General features: G+C 38.3%; 1 protein-coding gene across 1 annotated transcript in view; it reads right to left on the reverse strand.

Moving 5' to 3' along the window:
- Positions 1-18,459, reverse strand: part of LOC107718835 (potassium voltage-gated channel subfamily KQT member 5-like) — a 141,444-nt gene extending 122,985 nt beyond the window's left edge. Inside the window, exon 1 of the mRNA XM_016526071.1 lies at positions 17,879-18,459. Within this exon, the coding sequence (XP_016381557.1) occupies positions 17,879-18,210 (332 nt within the window). The 5' untranslated portion in view covers positions 18,211-18,459. The remainder of the gene's footprint in view (positions 1-17,878) is intronic.
- Positions 18,460-25,085: the final 6,626 nt, after the last annotated feature.

The raw sequence follows: 25,085 nt of genomic DNA on the forward strand, positions 1-25,085 counted from the left end.
TTCTAAACGCTTCGCTAGTGCTCGCCATAGTAGGAAAGAAAAAGCTCTTACTTTGCTTTTTGGAATGCACGCTTCAAACAGACCGGTCAGTGAAGACGAAGAAGAGAATGATGTGTAGTTCCCGGCGCCTATTTATATTATAGTTGCACCGGTAGTGACGTCATGGCTGTCGCCGGCCAACGAGTTGGTGTTTTTTCAATGTATGCTTCAGACACGGGTCACGACGAGGCGTTCCCCATAGCGACCCCTAGAGGACGCAGTTCGAAGTTCCCATGAAAGGGAACAGGCTAAGAAATCAGAGGTTCACACAAAACCGGCCACCATGTGAATCCTTCCATCTGCCATCCCAATTAACACCACAGTGCTTCTCGCAAAGGTGGTCCGGCACCCCATGCAAACATAATGGCACAGAAACAAAATTCATTCTTTATCAACAAAGCACAGTTAGTAATTTATGTTTACACACACTGGCTTATGAGTAATATATGTCAGATGAACTAAGATATCAGATTAACAAAAGAACTCTACATAAAATATAAAATGCATGCACGCATATTTGTGTCTTTTTATTTTTTAATTCATTTCAAATATATATTTTTTATTGTTATCTTTTATTTCGTATGTACCTTTTACGAATAATTTTTAATCAATTTATTTAAAGCAATTTGAATTGGGTATAATGTACTAAATAAACTTGTCTTGCATGGCCTAAATGTAATCATGTCAGATGACAGCAAAGCCAATCTGAATGTAAAAATAGGGTAAATAAGCATATCCAATAATAATAATAAAAATAAAATATCTCTGATCTTGGACAATAACCAGTAGGGTACCACTATATAGTGCTGTGTTCGATACATCAATACAACGATGTATCGTCACAGAGATTTGACGATACGAGTATCGATACAGCTGGCCCTGTATCGATATTGTGGCACGTGTGCAGCAGTGGAACGCACTTAATTTGAATACAAGAACAACGTTTAATATACTATACAAGATGAAAAGTACTCTTTCTTACCCCAGTCAGTTTGACATCAGAGTTCAGTAAATTTGGTTGATGTGAAAGCATTTTTTGAACTCTGGTAGGCACCGGTTCAACATTACATTAAGCAAAAAACACCACCACATTCAATTCCATGCTTAAGACATATATTTGGATAGCAACTTTAACATTTGGCATGGTGAGAATGCACAGCATCCCACTCAATCACAGAGTGCCTCGGGACACAGAGTGCTGTGACGTGTGGCCAAAGATGCCTTTGCTGGAGAGTGTCTTCTGGTTTCCTGGTTTCCTACGTGGGTAGAGTCAGGAAGGATGGCAGCATGTGCTGTGTCTGCTCAGTGCCAGTTGCGCATCCTCTCACCTGGCTTTGGCTTTTATATGATCTGAGGTACCAGCTTTAATGGATTTACATTTCCTCTGTCCCTTTAAATGTGCTTCCTTCTGTTTTCTAAGTGTCTTTCCCACATACCTAAGTAAACAGTATTCTGTCTGAGAACAAGATAGTCAGATAGTCAAGATAGTCAATGTCAGATATCATCAAGGAAGGAAGGAAGAGGAAGGAGGAGCAACTCATTTTCCCTGAGGTTAGGTAAATTTGTGCCTCACAGATGTACTGATTTTAATCCCGTCTGAATCAAACAGTGTTTTTCCTCCAACAACCTAAAATTACAGAGTAAATTACCTGCTGTTTTTCAGCATCCACAGAGAAATCTAATCTCGTCAGGATAGAAACATCTGTGATTGTGTATATCATTTTTTCACAATGCTTCTCATTTGACCTTTTTTTCAAATATCCTAACTAAAGTTATATTTATGATTGTGCTGTCTGGTGCTGCATTATGGATTAAGACCTTTTTGTCAGCTTTCTAAAATAAAATTTGATGGTCACTGAACTGCTGGCATGTTATCCAATCTAAAAAGAGAATTAGATAATTCAAGAGAGTTGATATGTCTAAAGGCCCGTTCACACCAAGCACGATAACTATAAAAATCACGATAAAGTTATAGTTCTAAAAATCGTTCTCAATATTAAAGAATAACTGAGTCCACACCACAACTATAACGATAAAGGCACAGAGAAATGATATCGTTGGAATCACTTTCAGAACGATTTTTTCCAGCTGATGAACAATACAAACATTGACAGCTGATCAGAATCCATCCTGCTATAATGAGCTGGAGAATTTAAAGCGACAGATGCACGTGCACTTAGAATAAACAGACGACATCGTCCACTGACTTTGAAAGGATTTCAATTTAGGCTGCTTTTTCTAATATCTATATATAGGGCTGTCAGTTTAATCCAACAAAAATAATATTAAATTATTTATTTTAATAAAAATAAATTTTTATATAAAGTAAATTGTAAATAAAAATGTATAATAAAAAGTAAAGCAATTCATCACGCACATCAGCTTCTGTAGCGCCCACATCTAAACAAAAAACACTTGCATCTAAGTACATAAACTTACAAAGATCCCAGACAAAGATCTGACATTGTAGATATTTTGTTAATAATTGTAACTCAAACATCGAATCTCATCCAAATACTGTTAAAGACCCCTTTACTTTGTCATTTTGCATTTCTTTCAAGCCACAGTCGAAAGTTTTGACTATTAAAAAAAAAAAAAAATTGTGTTTTCCTCATGGAAACTCACTGCCTTGCACCGGGAACTGGAATCAGGCCTGGGGTCATGACTGTGTCCTTAACTGAAGGCTTGCACTGTGGTCTGGGTGGTCTGTCAATCAGACTGGGAGCCACAAATAAGGATTTGAGTGCATGGCAAGCTCCTTGCAGAACCTAACGCTGCCCCAACACAAACAGCAGAAGGAATGTGAAGTTCCTGTGGTACAATGAGAGTACCCAGGCCCAGCAAGATGCAGAAAACGGATATAGAGTGCCTCAAACTGCAGGGATTATGAGTAAATAAAAGTTACATATATAAATATCTCATAAAAAATAATTAAAGAAATATTCCAATAAAAGTATTACGATGCTCGGTTTTCCAGTTCCCGTGAAACTGCCAAGAACAATAATTCTATTTCACAATCCACAACAGAGCCAAACAAACTAATTATTTCAACAAATCCAAATCTCCAAAATGCAATTTTGTCTGTCTCCAAAACAATGTGGCTGGGAAAGTGCAAAAGAACTAAGAGCCAAGACTAAAAGCATCACTGAAAGAGCATTCAATTGATCGGACTGCAGTTTAACTAGCATCTACTGACTCTCTGGTCAGGATACTGTACTCTTCTGACATTTAACAGCTTTTGCCCTATGGGGCCAACAAACAACTCTCACGCATACATGCACAAGCGAGGACACTGTTGTCACTACAACAAAGAGCTGTCAGGTTTTGTCAACGCTGCTAGTCCCCCCGCCTGGGATGAAGCTGTTTTCAAGAAAGCAGCTACTCAAACTTCATTTATCAGGTATCAGGCTTTCTTTGACCACACAATGGAAAAGGCTCTTCTCTAGACTAAATAGATTTGCTAAAAAGCAATCTAGTTTAAAAGCCTTGCCTTTTGTATGTTTTCATTTCATGTAAAAATAAAGAACCTCTCAGATCTTCCATAAAGGTTACAAAGCAAACAGAGAGCATGGTGTTTACATTATTTCCTGCTTTGATGTTGATCTAATGCATCTTTTGGAAGAAAAAAATATCTATGTCTCCTTTTGTTTATCCAAACAATTATTAAAGGCTCAATATGAAATATTTTTTTATTAAAATATCCAAAAACCACTAGAACAGTGTTATATATTTTGTACTTGTGTGCTTTACCCCACATACGAACGACCGGAAAGAGCGGAAGCCGTCGACTGTGGCATAATAAAAGCTCTGCTGCTTTCAATGCGCCATCTAGCGGCGAAAACTTACATATTGTGCCTTTAATTTAGGCTCTATATAGTATATTTATACTAGGACTGTCAATCCACTGCATAAAAAATATTATTAAATTAATTTATTATTTTCATATTTTCATTTTTCATATTTTCATTTTGCCAGCAGCCATATCACCCTGTAGCCCAAGACTGGTTGCCCACTGAAGCTAAGCAGGGCTGCGCCGCCTCTACTACCATGCGACTCCTGAAAAACTTATTAATTCCGCGTCGCCCCATCAAGCTCTCGCTGTATCCGCTCCTCTGCTATTAACGAGAGGAACGTCTGTACTTCCTCAACAGACAACGAAACAGCCACTTTTTGGTTGTTAAAAAAGGTGTGCTCGTTCAAAACAGTTGCGTTTGATCCTTCGCTGGCTGTGCTGATTTAAATCTAGCGGTTCTGTTGTGTTTGTGTCGCAAGTTCAGTGACGCAGGTAGTGACGATTCTCTCCGGCCAATCCGTGATCAGCAGAGTTTTCACGTCACGTTTTGGTAACGGTATGGTTCACTTGGAACCTCAACCGAAGTGGTACTAAAAAAAGTACCAGGTACTGTACCCAGTGGAAACCCCCCCAAAAGTGAACCGTACCGAGCTGTACCGTGCCGTACCATGCAGTGGAAAAGCGTCATTAGTAAGGCCAGCAGTGGGTGCTCACCCTGCAGTCTGTGTGGGTCCTAACTACACTGTAAAAAGCACCGTCCTTCGGATGAGACGTTAAACCGAGGTTCTAACTCTCTTTGGTCATTAAAAATCCTAGGATGTCCTTTGAAAAAGAGTAAGGGTGTAAGCCCGGCATCCTGGCCAAAATTGCCCATTGGCCTCAGACCATCATGGCCTCCTAATCATCCCCATACACTGATTGGCTTCATCACTCTGTCTCCTCTCCACCAATAAGTTAGTGTGTGGTGGGCGTTCTGGCGCAATATGACTGCCGTCGCATCATCCAGGTGGATGCTGCACACTGGTGGTGGTTGAGGAGATTCCCCCCCTTACCCAGAAAAGCGCTATATAAATGTAACAAATTATTAATTATTATTATTTTAATTGTAAAGACGACATGGGCTTGGGTCAAGACAGAAGTGCCTTCCAGGTGCATTTTCTGACAGAACATAGAAACATCTTTTACTCGTTGGTGAACCACGTGCACAATGGCTACAGTGGAATTTGCACAAACTGAAAATGTATGTGTGTGTCAATACAGTTGCTGTACGGTTTGTGCTGCTGTTATTTAGTACATTTACTGGGAGCTGTGATGTTGGTTATATCTCTGACCACACTCCAGAAAAGAGGCTGTAAGGGAGTATCAGAGTTTTGCTGGAGAGGTCACATCTTATCGAATAAGGAATTTGGTCGTTCCAACCTTCCACATTTTCAGAAGACAAATACGAGTTGGTTTTGGTTGGCCTATGGTGTATGAGGTTATCAGCTTGAGGAATGCCTGGTGTTCGTCAGAACTGAGAGCTGCAGTAAGAGAGTTGTTAGGATGTTAGTGTGGGAGTTCTAGCATGGACACTCTAATAATTAAACTCAAACTCTCCAAAAAGCTATTTTAGACTATATGCACAACTTGTTCATTTCAGTATCTGCACCTCTTTTTAACATTCAAAAGTTTGTAGTCAGTAAAGATATTTATAAAGTTACATAAGGCTTTATTTCAAATAAATGCTGTTCTTTTGAACTTTCTTTTCAAAGATTCCTAAAAAAAATCTTAAGCAGTACAGCTGTTTTCAACAATAATATGTTACTTCAGCACCAATTCGGCATATTAGAATGATTTCTCATGGATCATGTGACACTGAAGACTAGAGTAATGGCTGCTGAAAATTCAGCTTTGCCATCACAGGAATATTTTTGTATTATTAAAATTATTATTTAAACTGCAATATTTTTTCACAATATTACTGTTTTTAAATAATTGCCACCTTGGTGAGCATAAAAAACTTCTGTCAAAAACTTTAATTAAAATAATCTTACTGACCCCAATATACTGCCATGTTTTTGATTATCGGCTAAAAATCTGGTCCACATTGCAACTACTTCTATCCCACTTTGATGGAAAGAGAGCATTTGACTGAAATGTAAAATGTCAAACCACAGTTTAGTTTGTGCTTGCATGCCAATTTAGGATCGGTAAATGTAAAATGGACAGTACAACAATAACAGAGTGCCATGGGGGGGAAACTAATTCAAATACTGTTTCTAAAATCAGTTCTGTCAAGACCACTATCGTCAAAATGATAGATACTTAGCATAAAGTTTGGTTTGGCGGTATGGTTCCGTTCTGGGCAAAAACCTCCCTGCCCATCCATGCAGCCTGTCATGAATGAGCAGGGAGATATGGATTAAAACAGCATTCACTAATCTTAGATGTGGATTTCAGAAGTTCTGAAACACGCTGCAACAGTTGATTTGCGAGCAGTGATGCTTAATTTGCTCCAGAGCAAGCTGAAAAGCTGCTGAATAATACTGAATGGAGCTTATATAGGAATGCCGCGATAGGTGTCGTATTCCTATAGGTAGATGTGATCAGCTGAGAATCAGCTGATGCAAGCTTGACTCACGTGACCTGTCAGAACTAACGCTAACGCTTAATTTGTGCAGGCAGCACTGAGGAAAATAGTGAAAAATTTAAGTATATTTGAATTTCTGTCCTTCCAAATGTGTTAAGTACCAATTATTTCACAAATATAACTCAAACCATATTTTAAAGCAGAATATGTAGTTATGCTCAGTAACTTGTTCTGACAGATAAAAAGCTTTGCACAATGACTCCTGGAAGTTGCCTACAGCAGTCAGACAGTCTGATTGGATATTAGATTGCCTTTGAATCTTTGATGTCAAATACTACATGGTGGCAAATTTAATTTTTGGCTGCAATAAGCTTCAGAAGGTGAGCGAGCGATGGGCGTGCTGTGTGAGCACTCCAACTGATGTAATCCAAAATCCAAAACCTGCAATCTGGGTGAACATTTAAAGGGGTCATATGATGCGATTTCAAGTTTTCCTTTCTCTTTGGAGTGTTACAAGCTGATTGTGCATAGATAAGATCCCTGAAGTTTCCGTTCACCTTGGGCGCCACTCCACATAGGTATCCTAGGATACCTACTTTAACAGGGTGTTGCTACTAGGGGTCTGTTGAGACAGTTCCTTTCAGAGCTTATTCAAGAGCAAGCGGTAGCCCCTGTGTGACAGGCCAAGACTTAGTATGATACTAACAGGGTCACATCACAGTGGAGTCAGCCGTCTTAACCGTAACTTGCGTACTGCAAACACATACCAGCTTCATCACGGTGTCCGTCACGCGACTCTGTTCCCCTTTCGGGCTCTGTCTTTACATTTATTTTGAAAGATGAAGCTCGCGATTATGGTAAGGGGCGTTACATTTCCGACGAGTGCTTGCGGTGTTCGGCCAATCACAATGCACTGGGTCAGCTGGCCAATCAGAGCAGACTGCGCTTGTCGGAAGGAGGGACTTTGTAGAAAACGAAGCGTTTGAGAGAGGCGGGGCATATAGGACCTACAATAATGTACAGTATTTGAAAAATAATGTGTTTTTTGAACATTAAAGCATGTCAACATATTCTGTTACACCAAATACACAAAATAATGATCTTTAAAAAAGCATCATATGACCCCTTTAAAGGAATACACACCAACGTACCTGTCCATGTAAATCAGAGTGTATAATAACCTCTAGGAACCAGAAATAAAAATATACACTCCAGAAAACAAAACAAATATGTAAGTATTAACAAAAAACAAATGAGTTCCTCCAGAGCTTTGAGATGAGTTTAATAAGGAAGACCTATAATTCTACATTAGGCTCTTGCAGTCATATTTATTTAGTGAAGTACTCCTAAATTTTAGCCTTCAGGCTCAAAACACAGCATGCTTTTTATTTCACACAGTAATAAAGTCTCTGGCCTCTAGCTTGGACATTGGTTGCCATGGAAAAATGACCACCTACCCTCTGTTTAACAATAGTGAGCTGGACTAGTAACCCAACATTGACTGAGCTATGAAAAGAGAACTAAATAAGGAGTACGTAATCTTCCAGCTCTCCAAGGCTGCTTTATTGACAGGGTCGAATTGTCAATTAAAGGGAAATATTTTGTGTAAACAGTAGGAGTTAACACAATCTCCTTCCAAATTGGAGTAGGCAATTATTAGGGTTCAGAGGGGATTACGGCACACGGTGACCTTCTCTGTCATTGAACTAGACCAAGTAAGGAACTTCTAAAGAACAAGACTGAGAATGACTGCCAACATCTCCATTACATTTAGGGTCAAAAGTCCTCTAAGGTTTTAGTTTTGCTCTAATGAACCATTTGGTTTAACACGCCACTGCCCTAAAACCTATCTAATTATTTTATGAATGTATTTCTGGGCTTTTGACTTTCATTTACAAGATAGTGGCGAGAGAGACAGGAAAGTGTATTGGATTGATGGGGATAGTATCGGGACATGACACAGTTCCAAAACATATCTGATCCTTCAGAACGACGCCATCTAATTGACCTATCAATAAGCCCCTCCCCTCGAATGCAGATGAGCCAATGGCAGTTGAGTATCAGTTGCACAGGGAGCGGAACTCGGACATCTTTAGGTTTCAGCACCATAGAGAAACATTGGAAGATCCGAAGCTCGCATCGGTTTGATGGTGTTTATGCTAAAAAATGGAAAAACAATGTGCCTGCGGTACTTGTAACACTGATTCCAGGTATCCTGAGAGGATAGGCAATAGAATTAATTTTATTCCATTTCCTGAACCCAAACAAAACAGAGCAAAATGTCTGTAGGCATTCAACTCTAATCCCAATGAAGATATAACGTTCATTTTCTGGTTGTCATACTCTCATTAAGTTACCATTTTCATCTGCTCAAGCAGAACATTAATGTCATCTTGTGCTTCAGCAAGGTATCTCTGGCTAAAACTAGCTATAGTAGCTAATGTTAAAGTTAATGAGTCCATGCTAACGTACAAACCTAAATAGCGAACTGTTCTCACGTCATGTACAGTGTAGGTCAAATCACATAAATGAAGGTCTACATTTCAGTGCGTCTCCATATTAAACTGGTTAAATGTAAATTAATTTAATCATACCCTGCAATACATTAACAGTGTTGATCCTGCATGTTGTCATCCGCGATCGTGACGGCCATAACATGAGATCACTTGCATTGTGATCTGTAAACCCTGCTTCCAAATTAATCGAGTTACCCACCATATTTATTTTAAAATCTTTTATATATCCCTTCATGGTATATTTAATTCCCACTAGAATGGAGGTCCTTCTGTGTCCAAAATTGTTCAAAAACATCTTGTGACAAGGTTTTCACACTGACAGCTGTCATAGGCCCTTTTCACATTGACGTAAGCTAACTTCCGCTTTCCCGCAAAGCAGTGTATCTGTGCTTCCGTTATACCTTTACACCGGAGACTTCTCGGGAAAATGTAGGAAAAACTTGAAATATGAAATTACTGAATGAAAAGGCTTTCTGTTACCACATGTATGTGTACGATACACATGTATCTAAAACGTTTGTTTATTTGAGAAATATATCTAACCAACTTCATCTAACTGCAATGAAGACAGCAAACAGTGCGCGAGAGTCGCAGGAATCAGTGACTGCAGTGCTCCGTTTTCAACTCCTCCTTCGACTTCAAGCGGCAAATCTCACCGATCGGTATTTGGTAAGTTCGTTTGAGATGCCAGACGCCTCTACCTGAACGAGGACGAGAATAGACAGCAGCAGTCATCCTCTAATCGTATTTGTGACAGTTGTACAAGAGTTTGGGTGAACTCCATGCTGGTAGCGATAGCGCTTACTATGCTGGCGGAAGTAAGAATACCCTGCTTCTCGTCAGAACGGAAGTTGCGTGACGTCATGTGAAAAGGGCCTATTGTAAGACAATGAGTGAGCATTGTGAGCAACTCCGTTTGTTTGTCCGAGGTAGCAACAGTAACTAAGGGGGGCGGGGCTTACCGATAGGTCAATTCAGATTCAGCTGCTTCATATTATCCAAAAGCACACCGAAATGGATCACCCACGAGAACAAGACACAGCTTTAATGAGTCATTTCTCATGTGTCTGATGACATATGGAAAAATTAGCATAGTTAAATGTATTTCATTAGCCACTAACACATGTGCAAAGACGCCACTATTGCATCCCTTCAAAGGAGGTACATGCAAAATTGCCACAACAAAAGCAGAATCCTTCAACTCCAATTAAAGAGGCTTCGTGCATGATGCTGAGATGGCTTTTTAATTCCTCCCAGCTTGCTACAGCAACAGCAAGAGAGATTTTGACAATTGATTTAACAGAGTTACATAAATTAAACTCCAGTAAGCTAAATATTATATTGTTCTTTATTAGCAGGTAAATCAAATCCAATCATGGCCCATTAACACTTAATGTACTAAAAGCAAAATTCAATTACTGGCACAACATGTAGTACACAAATATTGAGATTCCCATTCATCCATGAGAAACAGTGACCACGGGTCATTTTTAGCATTTTTAAGATGGATGGTCGTGTGTTAATGGTCCTGGGTAACCGACCAAATAGAGCAGAAAGTGTGTAAACACATATTTTGTTTAAATTTGTTTCTATTAAGCCTAAATCTCCCTAATCCTTGTCTAATGATGGTTTGCAGACATCTGAGGAGATGCAAAAGCAGAGAGGAGACGGACCCCATAAATGAACACTTCTCTGCTAAATACTACCATTTGAATGTTTGGAGATGGTATGATATATTATTACAATTAAAATAACCATTTGCTAGGTAACTTATTCCTATGATGGCAAAGCTGAATTTTCAGCAGACATTACTCCAGTCTTTAGAGTCACATGACTCTTCAGAAACCATTCTAATATGCCGATTAGGTGATCAAGAAACATTATTTTATTATGATGTTGAAAACATTATTTTTACGGTCATATTTGGTCAATTTAATGCATCCTTGCTTAATAAAAGTATTAATGTTCAGATTACTGATCCCAAACTTTTGAATGGTATGTTTATGAGTATGTTAAATGAGTAGTATGTACAAATATGCATAAACAGTGGCCAAAAACACCTGGTTGAGCTATATTAAAAAATATATTTACAAAAATAATTATATACATATATAATAAAGCTGAGGTGGGGGGCTTTTCAATTTTAAGTGCTATAGGAACCAAGTTGTTCCTTAAATTGTACTTAACATCTGAGTCAATTATTGTCACAGTTGTTGTTAGTGCATCATAGATCAAAGAACAGGTCAAAGGTCAAAGACAGCATGATGGATGTAATACGTCCAAGAATGCAGTCCCACTATACATCTGCATACCTAAAGAATCAAGATGACAAATTCAGCACATACTGTACACTTAAAGTACGTCAATTCATACGCAGATAGAGATTACTTTATGCTCATGTGCGTGGGAAGTAAACTGGAGAAATTATTCAGAAAACCCTAAGGAAAATGCTAACTGTTATAATTCATAAGCTGTTGTAATCAGTTGAAACCAGACAGAGAGCTGCCAAATCAGAATCCAGTGCACACCTGTCTTCATATACCCAAATGCTGTGTTATCAGGGGACCCCTTCATGCTGACAGGCAAGATCAAAGACAAAGAACAGTGAGCAATGGAAGACCCACATGCATTTCCCGGGAAGGCAATTACTCTTTTGTACCACAGGAACCAGATGAGTCTTCTGCACAATGTGACTTTGCTGCAGCCTGAAATTGAACTGCTGGTTTGGTCTGGCCAGAGGAGAACTGGCCCCCCGACTGAGCCTGGTTTCTCCCAAGGTTTTTTCTCCATTCTGTCACCGATGGAGTTTTGGTTCCTTGCCGCTGTCGCCTCTGGCTTGCTTAGTTGGAGACACTTCATTTCCAGCGATATCGTAGCCTTGATTGCACAGATACTATGATACTATGAACTGAGCTGAATGAAGACATCACTGAATTCAATGATGAACTGCCTTTAACTGAAAAAATAGTGTTTACTATTGTCATTGCTTTGACACAATCTGTATTGTTAAAAGCGCTATATAAATAAAGGTGACTTGACTTGACTTGACTTGACTCTTTAGCCCCTGCCTAGGCACTGCTGGGCAGGGAAGCCCCTCTGGGTTATGCCCGGCCACACAGACTACTTATGTTGCAGGGTTTGCTATTAAGAGAAGACGGCTGCCTCCATCAGTCAGCCCCCCTGTCAGCAAGGGCAACTAATACAAGACCACTTTTTGATGTTTTACTACCCACCACTTGGTTAAAATTATTAAATCAGCAGAACGGAATCACAAAGTCTTTGTGTTAACTGTAGGCAAATGAGGCTTTCTATTGATTCGTCATCTATATCATGAGAAACAATTACAGCGACAAAGTAGTACTGTTGCCTTGAGAAACTGTAATTGGCTAATGGTCTCCCTGTTATTAAACTTAATGCCAACATTAATTTTATTGAAAGTTCCTAGCGTCGTATAGGCAGGCCCAATCAGAATACGCAGCCTTTTTTCACACTTTCTGCGCTGATTTCAGAAACGTTAATTTAAATGAAGTTCCAAAAGTAGGTTCAGGAGGAGCTAAATCAAAAAACTGTACCAACCCCAAACCTTTGAACTGTAGTGAACTCTATTCTGTGTGGGTTTTGTTAACACATTTCAGAAATAGTGTTTTCCACTACTTCAGGTTCAGTGAAAATTTAAGAAGCAGAAAACTCCTTTCTTTCAAAGGACAGAAGGTTTTAATGATAGATTAGTTCATCGACATTGATGACACACAGTAGGACAGAAATGTCCAAAAGCTTGGATCCATGTTCCACGCTGCTTTTCTCTCAGCACAGCTGGCAACTCAACATGCTCATACAGTGCCCCGTCTGAAGACTGCAGCTCTTCTTTGAGGTCTGTCTTGTGTCAGGCGCCCCTGACGTGATCAAACAGTGTCCTTTTCAAAAGCCTTTCCCCCTATCATTCATACTTCCACTGGAACACAGGCATGACACCCTGTTTATTGCCTCCTCTTTGCACTTTTTCAAGATCTGTAACCTGTTTGAGTTTGTCTAAAACCTTTTTCCATTAAGCGAGAGCCAACTCTGTTTCCATATACCTTCCAACCGTGAGTAATAGCAGCTTGCGTCTTCGATTACAATAACGGTGGGAGTGAAAGTGACTGGGCTGGCCTTGGTGGCCAGTGCATCAATAGTCTTCCTCATCAAACAGGAGTGTTAATCCTAAATGAAATCACAGTGTATAAAGCTCAAGAAAAACATCACCTTCCTTTGTTTCTTTGTCTCTCACAAATCCAGGTTTTAAAGAGTCATACAAAGTGTGAAAAGCTTGGCCAATCAAATTATAGGACCTGAACTACAGTAATAATACCTTAACTACAGTAATAATACTTCGTTACAGTACTTAAGTATTTTTTGGGAGTATCTGTACTTTACTTGAGTTTTTATATTTCAGCCAACTTTTACTTTTACTCCACTACATTTCCTAATTAAAATGTATACTTTTACTCCGATACATTTCCCCGAAGCATATTCATTACTTACTACAAAATAAAGTCAGAAGTCCACGGACTGCAGGAAAGCAGGTTTGACAAATCAGTGGTCTGGTGTTTGCAAGTTAGACTCCTAAAAAACACCTTTACTCATGTGCAAACAAGTGCGCGCACAACTGCAGATGATTAATTTTCCACTCAAGTCGAGTCTGGGGTCTGCAATATACAGCATCGTCTGCGATAATATGGTAAGTGTTGTTGTAATTATGTATATCAGTATTCAACGTTTTATGTTTTAAAAACAAAACATTAGGTCTATTTATGCATCTGTAACTGCAGTTTAAAGGGGTCATATGATGCGATTTCAATTTTTCCTTTCTCTTTGGAGTGTTACAAGCTCTTGGTGCATAAAGAAGATCTGTAAAGTTGCAAAGACTAAAGTCTCAAATCCAAAGAGATATTCTTTACTCCTTCGTTGAATCCGCCGGCCATGCCGTTCTCAAGCCTGCCCACCTCCGCTCACTCAAGCCGGCCTCCGCTCACTCTAGGTAGCGGCTCACTCTAGGCCTTCAGCCTCCGCTCACTCAAGGCCACGGTGTGTGACGCTTTTTCGTTGTGAAAGCGAAACTACTTTGTTTGGCCTTCCAAAAGAGGACACAACTAGAAATCAGTGGTTAAGTTGTAGTTACAACACTGTTCCAGAACAGTTTAACCCAAATATTCAGATGTGTCCAGCGCAATTTATGGAGGACTGTTTCCTGATCCTGGTAGAGTAGACTACAATGCCGGCTGTTCTGACTCACAGACTGTACGTACGTTTTTTATATTTAAAGAATTTGCCACTGACGATTCAAACGCAAGTTTTTTGGGCAGTGTAGAGTAGCACTTGTTGTTTGTCATTTCTCCGATCACAAATGCAGACATGGTTTTATGTTACGCTCCGGCCAGACAGGGCATCACAGTATGGTAAGGGGTGTAACATTTCCGTGACACGCTTTTCGGCCAATCACAACGCACTGGATAGCTGGCCAATCAGAGCACACCTCGCTTTTCAGACCGATAAGCTTTGTAAAAATCGACGCGTTTCAGAAAGGCGGTGCATAGAGGAGAAACAATAATGTACAGTATGTGGAAAATAATGTGTTTTTTTAACCTTAAACCGCATAAACACATTTCATTACACCAAATACACAAAATAATGTTCTTTTTAGCAGCATCATATGACCCCTTTAAAATGCATCCATGTCCCCTATGACATACATAAACTGTGTAAATACATCTAAATGGTATTTAAGATGTAGATTCCAGAAATGTTTTCTTATGTTGGAATGAAAGACACTAAACACCGGATGAAGTGCTGCTTTTTCTTACCCAAAAATACAAAATGGAAGAAAGAGTTAAAACTGAACACAATCTTCTTGCTACTCAAGCGGTGTATGAACATTTTTTATATATTTATTTGCTGCTTTTCAATTTTGCATTTACTTGTACTTTTACTTTCAATACTTAAGTATGTTTAAGATTTAAAAAATACTTTTTTCATACTTAAGCACAATAAATATCACATACTTTAAGACTTTTACTCAAGTAATATTCTAAACGGTGACTTCAACTTCTACCAAAGTCATTTTCTGGTAAGATATCTGTACTTTTACTTGAGTATGGCTTTCAGGTACTTTATACACCACTGCAAACTAGAGCACCTTCCCGAGTGCTCAGAGAACAAGAGGCCCTTTATTGCTCTCTGTGTCACAGAGGAGGCATGAGACCATTACAGGTGGGAACTTTTAAATATTTTGTTACAATTTAAAAGCCATCAGTCAACGTGCGGTATAAATCACCCTCAATAACTCAGAATTAAGTCAATCTGAGCCATCTAAGTACAACCTGCAGTTTTCTAAACCATGAAATGGAACACAGTTAGGAAATCTGAATGGGGAACTCAATGAACTTCTACCTCAAACCAGATGAATTCTCAGTCATATAAAGAGGGCTTGACTATGGCATGACGTATACAGATGACTATGGCAGTGTTCACCTACTGTGCAATTTCCTTTTTCAGACTTAAAGAATGCATGTGATTTCTGAGGGGATAAAGGAAACTGAATGTGGCTTTAATAATGTAAGTGTTCATGATGGCAGCATAACGTTTTTGGTTAAACCGGTATTCATGCATATACGGAAAGGATACAGGGAGGTTTGTTTAAGGTAAGAAGAAAAATCCCCTCATTATATTATCTAAGTGTCAAATATGATTATCAGAGAGGGTTATGTTTAGCATTAGCCCAGGCGATAAAAAGATTTTGTTGATATTGATACGGAGGTGTGGCACGGAAGCTTCAACCTTGGTGAAATGCGCTCAGCTGTGGTTTTGCTATCTGCTCATCACAAAGAAAAATTAGCTTGCTTTGATGCACTGTAAAAAAAAAACTGCTAAAAAATTTGCTGGGTGAGCAGACAACTGTGAGTCATTGATATGGCCACTGAAAATACTTTCCATTAAAAGAACCTGTTGAACAGAAAGTCATCTTAACAAAAGGCTGGTGCGGTATAGTCTCACACGTGGTACAGTATAACACTACGTTGGATGCTAGACATACTGTTACATAGGTTGGGGTGCCTTGCTGAAAAACTCAAAAAATTCTACTAAAAGTAGAATTGTATCATTTGATTATCCAACACACAGAAAACATGCAAGATCATTTCAGACTTTCCAGTATCTAATCAATTCACAAAAGTAATTGAAACAACTGAAAATCACATTAATCATTAAAACGCCCTATAGTTTGCATTAGACAAATATAGATAGATATAGGTTGTATTACACATAATAGTAAAAGAATCACACTCAATAAATCTTAATACAATTTCTGTGTTTTTAATTATTTGTTTATAGCTTGCCATTTTAATTAAATGGCTTCTTTTTTTTTGAATTCTTAAATATTTCTTATAGCAATAAATTATCAAGCAACAGTAAGTGTGACATTTAATGACCTCGTTCATCACATACAAGCTATTTCATATTTCAACGATATCAAGCTCAAGCTCTAAATGGCATCTTCATAATTAAACAGGCATTTGTTCATATGGGAAATATGCTCCTACTAATCTGACCCTCAAGCATACTGGCACAAGAGTCAAATGTGCTAATAATGTGCTATTTTCATAGACTCTGTTTATTACAAAGGATATGAGTACATGACGGAAACAGCAGAAGAAGCATATGGTTTGCTCAGGGCAGATTGTGGTTGTGATTGATTGTTCATTGTCTTCAAACAGTCCCCCATGTCTTCTTTCACACAGCCTTTTGAAACCAATAGTCTCAAAAGATTAAGATTTTCTTTATTAACTTCTTTCTCATGACGAAACCTCTCACCACATTTAACACAGTGTTTCTTCCTTTTATGTGCACACACAATCCGAGTTTGACTTATGCAAATTCCATAATTTCCATAATTATATGAATCAGTGGCTACAAATGTTTAATAAATATGTTCTATAGCTCATCAAAAACTAATACTGATAACAACCAAGTAGCAACTCACGTAAAAGCTACTTCCTTCCTCTGTTGATTTTTTTCCATACTGATAGCATATTCAAGCATGAGCCCCGTCCAAGTGTGCTGAATCTGTGATGTTTCTGACTAGTGAAGGACAATGCGTCGTTGCAGATGTAACAACTTAACCTCCCTGACCTCAGCTGTCCTCTCAGCACAAATAAAACAACAACATCTTGTCTCGCAGCACAGAGCAGCGCTCCAGTCTTACCATCCGACAGCTCGGCTTCCTCCTTGCACAAACGCTCCTATACCAACATGTCAACAGACGCAACCAATCTGAACATAAAAACTATGTCAGAGTACATGCATTTCCCTTTAAACTGAGGTCATATAAAGAGCATCTCTTTCAGGGAGCTTACAGAAAATCTCTGAAGAGCCATTATCATAAATTTCCCAGTAACAGTAATGGCAAATACACACCATAACGCAAACCCTCTGAGATCTTATTGGTGCGTTTAAAAGACAAACGGCCGTGTCTATCAAAGGCCACTGCTAGATAGTAAGTCAATTATCAAACATATTTTACTACTGTAACTAGAACCATTTCTTAAAATTCAGAATTAATTATTACCATATTTATTTATTTAATTTTATACTGAATATGGCATCAAACATGAGTTGAAAAAAAACATTGTAAATACTGCATCAACATTTTGATCATAAGCAGTCAATTTAATAACTAAGAGACTAGCATATGAACTATGAAAACACTGTACAGCAGATTGCAATTTTCTACATCCCTATTCCTTTCATAAAACATTTAGACATACAAATGCTAACTATTTCAAACACAATGAGGATTCATTCCTCGAAAGAAAAGGAGACCTTTAAAACAAAGTGCATAAATGTCACTTTAAGTAACAGGTGAACTCCAGTTGTGCGCATACATGATGTAGCCTAATCAATAAAAAGAGTAAGAACATTTTTACTTACACAAAGGCATGGTAAACGAATGCCCAGGCTCGCGGTCTCTCCAGGACATTGTAGAGGTAGTTCTGGAGCTTCCTGTAGCTCGCGTTTCTCCGGCCGCTCTGCGCGCTGTAGGTGAGCGGTTTCCCCAGCAAGCTCAGCCGGGCGCCCTGCTTTCTCCTCTGGTTCTCCGAGTCTCCTGCACCTGTTGTGCCCGGCGCCGACAGCAGGCTGTCGACTGTCCTGGCGCTGTTCATCGTCCCACGACCGGTTTCAACATCTTTCATGCCATAGTGCTGCGAGGTCTTCATCCAGAGACCAGTGCCGCCCTCATCGCCACTGTGGTTGCGGGGCATCGCATCACCAGCGCGAGCTGGAAACGCGCGTCTGGCACCAGCGGTGCGCACATATAAAGAGACTGTACACGAGCTTCACAGTTACCGGTGTAAAAACATTGGGTGCTTTATTGTTCTTCTTCTCTTTTTATCTTTTCTTTAAGGTTATATATAACAGGAGCACCTACTGACAAGTGCAGGCATCCAGCTCATTGGCAGATAAGCTATGAAAGATTTGGTAAAGTTATGAACCTTCAGATGACTGAAGCAATCTGCTCCCGCCGCCGTGAGACTGGAGTTTTGAAGGAGCGTCACCATCTCAGTGAAGGAGATTTGTCGAGGGGAGGGCATCACCCGCGCGCGCTCTCGATTTCTCTCCCTCTCTCTCTCTATGGGCTACTGTAAACCATTGGCTACTGTATTCTAGTTCAGATGTCCTGACTAGATATAATGTAGGACTTAAACACCTACAATACAAGCAAATTGTGAGTTTTATGAAGCGTGCGCTTGAGCGCGCGAATTAGGCTACTTTCAATTAAACGGGTAATTTTTTAAGACAGTTTCTGTCAATAAGCTATACGTTACATTTTGTATAGGCTCATTTTCGAACCGCAATCTGTCGAGGTCAATCTAAAATACCTAAATAGACAACTTTTCATGATATACTTGCGATAAATACAGTAGAACGATGATAAAGAATGAGAGTTATGTTTATGCTTGAGCGACGTACAGTTGCTATGGTTACCACCTCAAGTGAATTCTACTTACATTTACATTTAGACATTTAGCAGACGCTTTTATCCAAAGCGACTTTCAAATGAGGACAATGTTAGCAATCAAAGTCAACAAAAGAGCACTTGTGTTCTCGAGTTTATTTAGTGCACTAATTGTAATCTAAATGTTCTTTTGATTCAAATCGGAGTGTTAACTACGTTTTGGGGGGTTTGGGGTCAATTGAGATTGATTGAGCAATTGAAATTATATTTTGTCGCTTAAATCGCCCAAGTTAGAATAGCCTACCTGTATTACTTGCGATATAGAAATATGTTTTGGCTTATGACTAACATGTGCTCTCAAGTGTTATCCAACTTTTGTGGTTCCATCCTGAAATGTTAAAGGGGTCATATGATGCGATTTAATTTTTTCCTTTCTCTTTAGAGTGTTACAAGCTCTTGGTGCATAAAGAAGATCTGTAAAGTTGCAAAGACTAAAGTCTCAAATCCAAAGAGATATTCTTTATAAAAGTTAAGAGTTCGCTATGCCGGTGGGGTGAGGGTTCGATCTTAATTAAATAGCCTATTTTGATTAAGAGGGTAAAACAACCGCCTAATTCGCTGGCTCGCGTTTTTATTACGTTTAGAGTTTAATTATATTACCCCAAAACTGTTTATTGATGTCCCTTCTTTAAAATGTAATTTTAGAATTCATACGTAATATTTAATCGCGACTGATTCCACATGCATGCCTCTGCATGTCCATTTATGTGGATCTGAGAGAGAACTGCGCGAGCGGCTCGGATTAACGACAGCACATTTATGAGAAAAACGTATGTTTCTGAAGACACAGCTGACATTCTCCTCCAAAAATATAGTGAAACAAAGCTATTTAAGCCTGGGGATCTTTGTCACCACTGATAGAAACATTTAACCATAACAACGCTGTGCCCACATCATCTTGAATCGACTTACAAACGTGTTTGAATTACAACTAATAATAGGCTACCTAGTTCTCTACTCACTGTGGTAGCAGAACAGATTCTCCTCAAAATACACTTTATAGAAACACCAAACAAATAAACTTAAGCGCATAACTGAGTCTTTCTGGGTTTCAAAACAGGGCTCAACTGAAAACGCTTCAGTCTGATCCGTGGCAATCACGGAGCCCGCGGATCTAGCGGAGCCGCTGACAGACAAATCACGTGATCCGAAAAGAAATATAATGCATACGCCGGTAAGCGGCATACAGTTTAATTAGCAGGTAAGCTGGATGTTTAATTATGTATTTTTTATTTAATTATATTCTACATATTTAACTGTTTAGATTATTCTAGCTAGCATTCTTACGAATGTTTCTTCTTGACTGTTGCATTTCTTTTTCAGGTGCCCTGTTGTTTTTCCACTCTTTTTTATTATACAATGCTAATTCAGATACTTTGGCATTAAAATTAACAATAAGTTGTCATGCCAATAATGCACAATAAATACACTGATCAAGGCACAAAGTCAAAGCATAATATATGTCAGACTGTGAGACTGAAATGCTGAATAATATACAAGAGAAATGCAAAAGCATTACATGAAATAAAGAGACTGTCAATAAAACAGCACTGAGTGTGTGTGTCTGTCTGTGCATTTGTGTGTGTGTGTGTGGAAGAAAGTAAGATGCCAAACGCAGCTGTTCAGCGCTTCACTGATTGTCTTTGTAATTCAAGGAAATCTTCCAGAATAACATTATCATTGGAACCTTACATTGAAGTGTTACAATCTAATACTGTCTGTCACTAAATGCTTCCATGCGAGCAAATCTCTTTCTACATGATCACAATATTGAATAATCATATTAATAAATCAGCAAATATGGTTACAGCATTATTCTTCAGGTCATATCAGGCTTGGACAGACATACAGGTGCATCTCAATAAATTAGAATGTCGTGGAAAAGTTCATTGCCGTGTATCAGAATCTTGTTTCATACTGTTTAGAAACTGGTTCACATGCATGAGAAATTAGAAAATTATTTTTTTTCTCTTTTACAAGTCTTTAAGTTTAAATTGTGCTTAATGTGCCAATAGCAGGGATACAAAATATTTACTATTTCTCACACTAAGAGTTACAGTACATTAATTATGCCATATGAGCTTTTCTTGCTGTGCAAACGCTGTTTAAGCTTACATTAACAAAACTGCCAAACGTGTAACAGAAAGGCATAAGCTAAATGAACAAGAACACCTATTGTGTTTACAATACAAATATTATAATTTTATTGAGTTTATTTAGTGATCCTGGCAGTGCAAACTTGGGCTCAATGCAAGTTATTATAAGACAACGAAATTTATTGCATTGTACAATAAGCAAAGCTCAAATTTACAGCTGTATTTGTAAATATCTGTAAATAGCTGTATCTGTACATTGCAAACTCATGGACAGGACATTTTTATCCTAATGTAATCATTTTGCTGATGAGGGTAGGCTTTCTGGTACATACGTTTTTGTCATTCAGACATTATTATTACGACCATAAAAATGTATTTCTATATATTTTTTATTATTATTGTGTGGATAGGTCTCCAAAAAGGAATCATTCACAGCTAACAACAACACACTCTAGTGGTGTGAGTCTGTTAATACAGACTTGAATATACCCTATTCATTTACAAAGCACTGATAGAAGTGTGAAATATAGCTAAAAACCATAACAGCTAAAAAAAATAATAATAATTGCCTAAATACTAAAAAAATTACTGACGCTATTATTGTTCTAATAGTGTGGTTCCATGTAGCTTATATGATTTAGGCCTTCCTATATTAGCATTTTATGCCAAGCTCTCTGCAGTCATTATATCACTAATTATAAGAAATCACAATCAGATTAGATTCACTGATTTAACTGTTGTTAAACTGTAAAAACTAAGTCTTGGTTTGGCCATAAGATCTGTGAATTAACAGAGAGTTTACTAAAGCCTCTAAATGTTAAGGCCTCCTCCAGTGTTCGAACTATACCGTTGACTTTGGGGGAGCCCACCTGTTCTGTTTTTATAACGGGGGGGGGGTTGTATTCGTGCGCGTGCACAAGGGCTTACAATGACTTACAAGGATACATAACAGCTACAAGTGTATGCACTATTTGCTTTATGCAAGCGCTATAGGATAAATCACTATACAGGATTTACCCTATTATACTTTATCGACACGAATTGTTAGGTGAAACAACAAGGAGCCGAGCTCCCCCTAGCTCCCCCGTAGTTCACACCCTGGCCTCCTCCAATCCATCAACCTGAAACACATTTCTGCAGAATATGAGTATGGCACGGTGGTGAGGGATAGTGAGAACCCAGACAAACTCTCCAATAACCCCTGTCATAAAAAACCTATGAAGATTATATGGCCATCGGGATCAAGGCAAAGAGAAATGAGTAACGAGACGAGAATATAATTCAATAGATTCATTTGAAGAATGGAGCGCAAGATATGCTTTTTACATATTTGCAAGACTGTCCATAAATCAGCCCCTGTATTAAAAATGTTTGAAATCTTTTCACGGCACTGGTTTCATTTCCCAGGCAGTCTGAAACCAGACAAAACAGATACTTTCCATTAACAGCTGACTGGCAATGTAACAGCACTGAGTTTATGAATGTACTTACTGAATGCCTGTTTCACAGTCCACCGCTGATTGATTCACCTGCTCTCACGAGAACGCGAACATGGCAGATTCCTTGAGCAGATTAATACTTTGTTATAGCCTAATGTTGATTGTTCAACTCTCGTCCAACCTTCAACTCATAAAATTCCATTCGAAACGGATATCACTAAAAATAATGATAACCTGCAGTTCCGTCAGAAGATTCAGTAACAACTCTGTTTGATTCAGTGAGTCCATTCAGTGTTGGAATCATTTGTTTCGAACTAGTGATTCGGAGCGCGCATCAAACTGCCACGTGATTTCAGTAAACGAGGCTTCGTTACGTCATAACTGTTACCAAATTTTTCAGAATTTCAATAACGATTTTCCTTAAAAAGGAAGAGGTTTATGCATGTTGAGCTGAGTTTTCGCATTTTCACCGCTCTGACCAGCAGGCGTCACTAGCGCATGGCGTTTCAAGCGAGTGAATCGTAACTGGTTCAATTGATTCAAAGTTTCGGAAAGCTTCGTTTCTCCATACTCATATGAGTAATTTGCTCCACAGTTGGACTGCACTTGTTGCGCTGTTTTGCATGCGTGCAACTCGCGAAGGAGATTCAGTAGAACGAAGTGATTTTTACCATTATTTCGTGGTACCTTATCTTTTTATCTCATTACATTTAATTCAGGCTGGAAACGCACAACTCGGATAGAAAGATCCCTTGCCGTAACGCTGTAGAATAGATTCGAGGAGGACAGAAAACGATTGTGCCTCCTCAGAACTGCCCTCTTTAAAGACAGGTGGAGGTCCTACTATGGCTATTCAGACATACAAATGGAAAAAAAGTAAGCCCTCATTTCATTTCATCTATTTCTATGAAACAGAGTAAAATGAATGAGTGAAAATATTTCAGAGCTTCAAAAAAATTATTAGGCTATTTATTATTGTCTTGTTTGATTTCCTTCTAGGAAAGATTTCCTTCCTTGTTTGATTTCTGTGTCTAGATTCTTACAACTTTAACAACTTTTTCAGGAAGTTTCTAAAGCAACTTTCCTTATTTTCATTTAGAGTTTAACTTGATGCATATGCAATCTGAGCATATCATACCAGTCCTCAGGTCTTACACATGGCTTCCAGTTATATTTAGGATTGATTTTAAAGTACTTTTACTCGTTTATAACTCACTCAATGGCCTATGACCTAAATACATTGCAGATATGTTCACTGAATATAAACCTAACAGACCACTCAGATTATTAGGATCGAGTCAGTTAGAAATACAAAGGGTTCACACAAAACAAGGGGAGTCCGCCTTTAGCTATTATGCCACCCGCAGTTGGAATCAGCTTCCAGAAGAGATCAGATGTGCTAAAACATTAGCCCCATTTAAATGCAGACTCAAAACTCATCTGTTTAGCTGTGCATTCATTGAATGTCTTTGATGTAAAGCGCTTTGAATTACCATTGTGGATGAAATGTGCTATATAAATAAACTTGCCTTGCCTTGATGCACTACAATAACTAAAACTAAAATAAAATCTACATAGGCCTACATATTTAGAAAAGAGAAACCAATACAAATAAAAACAACAAAATTACTAAAAAATACTAAAACTTGAGTAAAATTAACATGAAAATGTAAAATATAAAAATAAAAACTAGGACCTCAATGATAAAATAGCACTGTCTGGAAGCAATTATACGTGTATTTTTCTTTATTTTTTTAACTCTCAAGTTGAGTTTGTTTTTTTTTCTTTTACAGAAATTTTAATTTGATAAAAGTAGCATACAAATGTTTGAAATGTTGCATAATGCCTACTTTTTCATTATATACACAACCATTGTTTAATCACTGCAAATTATTCCCTTTTATTGCTAAACATGCAGACAGTTTAACCATTTTAAAGTAGCAAGTTCTTACACCAAAGTACAAATATGTGGCAGATATTTTATGTCAGTTTAAACCAAATTTGCCCCTGGCTGCTGGAATGTTCCCAATTAGCATCTGAAACTCCACAACAACTTCCTGCACTGATTTTTTCACAGTTAGCTTCCCTTACACTGACATTTCTCAGTAACAAATCATCTTGTAATTTACGGTCTTGTTATTTCTTCCTGTTAAAGCCATTTAGATTCAACCACTTGCACATTGTTGGACCTGAATGATGGTACGGCTTGTGTTGTCCACTTACCAAATTCTCGGCATCAGGTGGGCTGTCTGCAGTACATGGTGGACCAAAATAGGCCTGGCCTCAAAAACACACCTGGTTTCCAGCTGCTGACATTCTTGACCCTTTCTTTATCCAAAAAACACACACATTAGGGGCATTGAGAGTGCCCTGCTCCTTTAGGTCATGTTTGTCTTCGTAATGAAAGTGTGAAAAATGTTACATGAAAAAATTAAACTTAAAAAAACAGAAATATTGCCTTAGCAACTAACTGAAATAAATGAGTTTAAATTGAAGAAAAATGACTAAAACGTAAACTAAAATGAAAATGAAAACTGAAGTATAAAAATGAAAGCTTCAAAATATTAATAAATATATAAATAATA

The sequence above is a fragment of the Sinocyclocheilus rhinocerous genome, unplaced genomic scaffold (genome assembly GCF_001515625.1).
Source record: "Sinocyclocheilus rhinocerous isolate Xijiao unplaced genomic scaffold, SAMN03320098_v1.1 scaffold3288, whole genome shotgun sequence".
Classification (NCBI taxonomy): domain Eukaryota; kingdom Metazoa; phylum Chordata; class Actinopteri; order Cypriniformes; family Cyprinidae; genus Sinocyclocheilus; species Sinocyclocheilus rhinocerous.